Here is a 6,468-nt window from a genome sequence, read left to right as displayed (position 1 = left end):
GTTTACAGTTGTGATATCGTGAGATGTTATATTGTGACTTTATTTTAGGCCTGTGTAAGGCGGTAATTAATTCTTTATGTTATTGTCATTAAGTGGGTAATGTGTCACAAAACAAATAATCAAAACATTTCAGAGGTGGGGGTGCCAAAAGTGTCCTTGCCCCCAGGTGCTGAGAACCCTTGCTACGCCGCTGTATGTGTATGCTCATAAAGGTACTATATTTATACAATGTACCTATATGTGGAGCCTTTAAACACTGGATTGGAACTATACTGGAATAATACATAGACTGGATTTTGTAACCACATGAGTTTTATACATACATCCAAATGCAATGCATGTTGGTTAGTACTTATATGTATACACACACACACATGCAGGCTTAATGTTTTAAGTTGTAAAGCAATATAGATATACAGATAGAAAGCCATATGAATTTTTCAAGCTGTATAGATGCATGCAAATATATTCAATGTAGATATAAGACAATGTCTCTGTCAAAATATAATAGGATATGTACACAAGTATGTATTTTTAATATATCTTATAGCTGTTACATCTCCCACTTCCTCTTTGCTGTCCACAGTAAGGCCTTTCATAATTCTGCTGTAGCTGGCCAAGTTTCCTTTTACAGTGATATTCTGCAAGCTCTACAAGGTTGAAAATGTGATAGAAAATTTCTGATAGAGTTTGAGTCATGACGTTTCTATGATCCTGTTTCACTGTGATGAACCTAAACTCTGGTAGGCCGTAGCTGCCGCCCAGAATCACCATAATTTTTGCCATCTCCTGCTTGCATGATTCTTGCCACTCCTTATAGTCATACTTACTAGAAAATTCGCAATCATGCATTGTTGGCTATAATTTGACACATACCATAAGCTATCACTATGAATACTGATCTGATGCTTGAAACTGAGCTTGGTGCTATCTTTTAAACTATGGCTTAAAGGTTTCTGCTGTGGGAGACAGCCTAGACATTTGTGTAACATTTTAAATGTTTGTGTAACATGACCAAAATCAATCATGCAGTGTTAAAAAAAAAACAAAAAAACGTGATCCTGTCAGTAGCATCTTGTCTGAAAGGGCAGGAACCCTATAGATAAACAAATGATATGCAACATCAATACAGTTGTAACAATAAATTAATAAATAACTATGGCACATATGTCATGTCTGCCATATAAACATTAAATTACATCAATTGGCTGCACACAGCTATATATATATGAATGTTATAGATTATGGGACTCCATATAAACCACATACTATATTAAAATGATTGGGTGGCAACAGTTAAACAGCTGCTGTTACTTGTTAGGTACTTATATAAATTTAAAAAGTACCCTACAAAATGTGCAATGATGCATTTAGTAATAATGCCCAGGTTTTGTTACAATAATCACAACCATTTTTGCTGTAGGTTGGCAGAACAATATTAAACAATGACAAAGAAGAACAAATGGGTAATCCCTATTATGAACCATTACAGTGGTTCATGATAAGTTTTTCCATGTTTTCTTACTTAAGCTTGTTTTCATCCTCTATGGTAGTGGTTATCAAACTTTTTTAAAGATCACAACCTCACCCCCATAAAGTTTCTTTTCTAGGTTAATTTAATATTTCGCTAACAACAAAGTTTAATTAAAGACGTGAAAAAAAGCTTTTAGTAATTTCAAAATAACTGCCTTATACTTAGGTAAGACAACATAAAAACAAATGCAAAAAAACAATTAAGTAAATTTATAACTAATGTTGGAAATGTCACTATATGATTTTACCTTAAGCCCTTGAGCTAATATATCAGCTGTAGTAGGACTAGTACAAGGACTATGAGGTAAGCCTACATCTTCATCATCTGAATCTCGTCTTTGTCGAACCCTGTTGAAGAGCTCCTCCTGAAAAATTAGCACAGATCTAATCTTCTATTAGTAACATGCAAGGTATCACTTTTTAAATAAGATGTAAGTAAGAAAATTCCAACAAACCACTTAATGTCTGTTACATAATTCCTGATCATTACAACTCATTCTTCTAACTAGTAAAGTATACTTAAACCTTGTGAAAAGCACCTAACTTTTATATATATATATTTTTTCTTTTTTACACAAAGTAATAAATGACACACTAAACAGTTACAGAGTTTATGTTGGAAATAATGTTCAAAACTTATCAGAGTTAAAAAAAACAAAAAACAAGAGCATACCAGGTGCAATATTTCATCCATAAACTTCCAAAATAATGAAATATATTTAGGTACACAAAGTCAAATTTTTGGTAATTGTATCAAACAGATCATTTCCAAAAGCAATATATACACTTCCATAGTACAACAAATCTTGAATTCAGGAATTAGGTTTTTTAAAGTCTCAAAACTTCATATAATTGTATAGTAGTCAATCAAAGTACAAAGTAAATTTAAGATACCTTTATTACCAACAACCATTCCAAAGAAAATTTTGCTTGGGGTAAAAATTACCAGATATCAATGTTCCTGAATATAGTGAAACAAACTTCCTCAAATGATTAACATAAATACAATTTAGACACAAATAGTAAGAGTATCTGAAAAATGTTTACAAAATAAAGAAGATTGAAAATTAATAGCTCTACAACAATGTTTAGAAAAAAATAGTTTCAGCTAAACCACAAAAGAAACAGCTGGTATTATAAATTAAAGATTTCTGTTCAACATATACATTATTGTTAAATCAAAGAAGTTTCATCAAAAAATTAGGCCATGGTTTTAGAATCATAATTCTAACTAATTCTCAATAAAATAATATTTTTAAAATAAATTTTAGTAACAACAGTTTTGTGTAATTGAAAATTAGAATGACAAATATTAAAAACCCTAAGGGAGGTTTAATAAAAGTCTATTAAATTAGACATATGTAATTATTTCCTAAGTAAAACTTTTCAACCTTCCTCCATTCATATATGGCATATTATAATTATTTTCTAATTGTATTTTAACTTCACAAAGGAAATTATATGCTTTCTAAAATATTTTAACAAATGTTTGAAAGGTTAAGGAGACCAAGAAATACACATTTTGTTAATATTTTAGAAGTATTTTGCAATGCCGGGTTCAGACCTATATGTAAATAGATTCTAAGAAATTTGAAAAATCTGTCACACAACTTTCAATTGCAATTATGGTAAAAACTAACAAGATTTTTTTTATATTTTTCAAAATTACTACACAAACTAAAAAGTTTTACCAGAAGTGTTTAAGGAAGTTAGCCATTAATAAACAAGCAAGTATATTTTTGTAGGTGTTAACCTTTTCACAAAGGGTACTCTTTTAAACACTTTTCTGTGCAAGTCACTGTGTTACATTCAAAATATAATTTACACCTTTACTATCATATGCATGTGAATGAAATTAACATTATAATGTATGTTATGATTTGAAGTTTATGTTATCTAAATTTTAAATCCTATATTTCAAAATAAACTTTTAAAAAACTACTTGAACCACATATTTATTGTCACATGACAAATAAGCTATAAAAATTCTCTACTTTTGCACTATATCTTCAATAATACAATGGCAGTACTGTAAATGTACATCTAGACTATAAGATGCTTACATAACCTTTTGACTCGTATAGTTCAAAGTTCTCTGAATGAATGCAATTGAAACAAGTAATACATTTTTTTAACCCTTGACAGGTGCCATGCCCACCTTCAAGAGATTTGTTTGAGCTTTATAGCCTGCGTGTAGATGTTACATATGCATGTGTATAATTATTAGAAAGAGCACATTTTACAGTATAATCTAACAATAGTTATTTTGAAATTGGCATCCAGTTTTCATCATGGATTACATGTAACTGACTATTATTGTTTGCTGCTTGATCAAGTATAGCAGTTATGATTGTTTTTACCTAAATATGTTATAGTTAGAGATACAGTTTACATCGTATTTAAGTCTTACTTTTATATTTATTTAATTATGTGTTAGTTATGTTTTAAAGTGCATAATTAATAGGTTTACACATTTTGTAAATATACATCATACTTTGCATCAGTTCTGAAGGGTTATGATATTATGTGGTGCATAAAAAAATTTTCCAAAGAGTTGTGCATCTGTGCCAGAGACAATGTAAAATGCCTTGAGTGCACCATTGATTTGTGTCAAGATGAACAATAAATGGTAAAGGATAAAAAACGAAAATAAAACATTAAATTAACTATATGTGAAAGGAAAAAGACCTGAAATTACAAATTTAAAAATATGGAAAATCTTTAAAGATATTCTACAAAAATTAAAAGGCATTTTTTTCTTCTATTTTCTAATTTTAATTATTTCATTGCATTGTATGTTGATGATAATAGCTAGAGTTAGTGATATGATAGAGAAAATGAAAAAAATGTACCATAAAAAACTCTTGATATCCTTTTAAGACATTTTAACGATTATGCAAATTAAATATGAAAACTATAAGATGAGGAAAAGTATTTTTATACTTAAAATGAAAGTCACCTTGGACTCGATTTGTTAATAGTTTGAGTGCAAATTACTACAATAAATAAATAACATATTTTTATTAAAAACAATTAATTATAATAATGTCATTCTTTGTATATAAGATAGTTATGATCTTTAACAAAATCTTACTAGTTTTTGAGAGGATACGTTAAGAAATCTCAGAGTTACCATATGTATTATTGTACAAGTGAAATTTGCGACACCATTTCTACAATTCACATGAGCCAATCATCAAACGGTTAAAAGAATGTTAAATAACTTTAAAATTTACTTTATGAATTACCCTGAGATTCAACACCTAACAATAAAAATTGTCTAGAATGTACATACAAAAAGATGACTAAAAAGAAAGTCACAATTTCATAGAAGTGTTATTCTGCGAAGACACCACATGGTTCCTTTTAAGGTATTTACAATAAGAATTCATTAAAATTTGTATTAAAACTTTTTTCCAACATAGGCATAAGCAAATCAGTAAAGACAACTGAAAGATGCTTCACTAAATATGTTAGTAAAATTGCTAGTACATAAAAGTAATTTTATTTTAGATTCCTTATTAAGAGAGGAAGAGCAATAAATTTTAATTTCTATACAATATGGTTAAACAAAGTGACCTTTACGAAAGGCATGAGTGTCCATTTTAATTACAATTACCTTGTCTTATTATGACTACTCAATGATAAAATTAAAAGTATTTAACGTAAATTTCATCTTAAATTTACACAAGCTAAGTTTGCTTACTCTTTGTCACTCAACAATTTTGGGTGAAAATGTTAAACTTAAAGAATACATACTTCAAACTTTTGCTTACCCTGACAAATTTAAAATTAGCACTATTGGCACTACTGAGTTAAAGTAATATTTAATTTTTTTAACACATACCCTTCTTACATCATGTCTTTAACTTAGTATCTTCTTTTTTGTTTTCTATTATGCTTTCATATGGAAAACAACTACTAAATGAAAGAATATTAATCATTTTCAAATCATGAAAAAATAATGTAAAAATGTATTTCAATCCAAGTGAAAGACTTAGAAAAAGATTCTAAAATTTTGTGATAAAACACTTCAAAAGGTTTGCTTCAATCTAAATCTTGTATTTGAAAAAAAAGTTTCTCATACTGTCCAAAACTTATGTGCTTACAACTCAGCATTTTAAACCTTAACTTGAACATCTGAAAAACTCCTGATATCTCATTCTACTACTGGATGAACAAAAATACAAAAACTGTTCCACCAAAAAATGTGATCTTCTTTAATGTAGCTTACATTCACCTATCTTTATAAAAAAGAAATAAAAGAAGTTTCAACACTATTATTACTTTCTTTTTTAGCAAAATAAATAAAATGAGGTATTAAATGAACAATTGACTCTCCTTTATCCATGCATGTATTATTCAGCTTTTGGTTTAACCCAGCCACAATCCAAGAAATCCAACAAGTTGTTATATTTCAGTATAGCTTTGAACTGCTGTTGCCATAGATTCTATTAATTTTGCTCACTTTTCCCTTAATTTAGAGGGTGCTATGGAAGAGAGAACAAGTTGGAAAGATAAGCTGTTATAGATTTTTGAATATTATTTAATATTATCATTTGTAGTGACTTGGGATGAACAACAAAACATGAACTAGATTTAGGTAGATTGGTAAATAAAAAGAAGTAGGGTTAAAGTTTTAGATAAGAGCTTAGTGGCTTAATCTGTACAAGAATGTTAGATTAGGCTTAGGATGTGTAATTTTACTGTTATGACATCGGAAGTCATGCGACACTGGGAGCACGTGCGAAGGAGTTTCTAGAAGGATCATGACTTATCAAGGAACCTCGTGAATGTCCGAGTGTTCGCCAGGCGCCCTCTTTTTTTAGTATATAAGCCTGGCAAATAAAGCCAGCAATAGATAGAGATATAAATAGATTGAAGAGATATATAACTGAGTCAAGCGAACATTAGGCACTGTAAATAAAGTGTGTG

General features: G+C 29.2%; 1 protein-coding gene across 5 annotated transcripts in view; it reads right to left on the bottom strand.

Moving 5' to 3' along the window:
• The window catches only part of LOC106460463, a 176,424-nt gene that overhangs the window by 72,242 nt on the left and 97,714 nt on the right, over positions 1-6,468 (bottom strand). For all 5 annotated transcript variants that reach the window (XM_022387183.1, XM_022387181.1, XM_022387184.1 and 2 more), the window contains one exon: positions 1,782-1,898. In XM_022387183.1, the coding sequence (XP_022242891.1) occupies positions 1,782-1,898 (117 nt within the window). The remainder of the gene's footprint in view (positions 1-1,781; positions 1,899-6,468) is intronic.

Source organism: Limulus polyphemus, unplaced genomic scaffold (assembly GCF_000517525.1).
Source record: "Limulus polyphemus unplaced genomic scaffold, Limulus_polyphemus-2.1.2 Scaffold775, whole genome shotgun sequence".
Classification (NCBI taxonomy): Eukaryota; Metazoa; Arthropoda; class Merostomata; order Xiphosura; family Limulidae; genus Limulus; species Limulus polyphemus.
The sequence above is the reverse complement of the archived record's forward strand: the minus strand, read 5'-3'. Positions and strand labels throughout refer to the sequence as shown.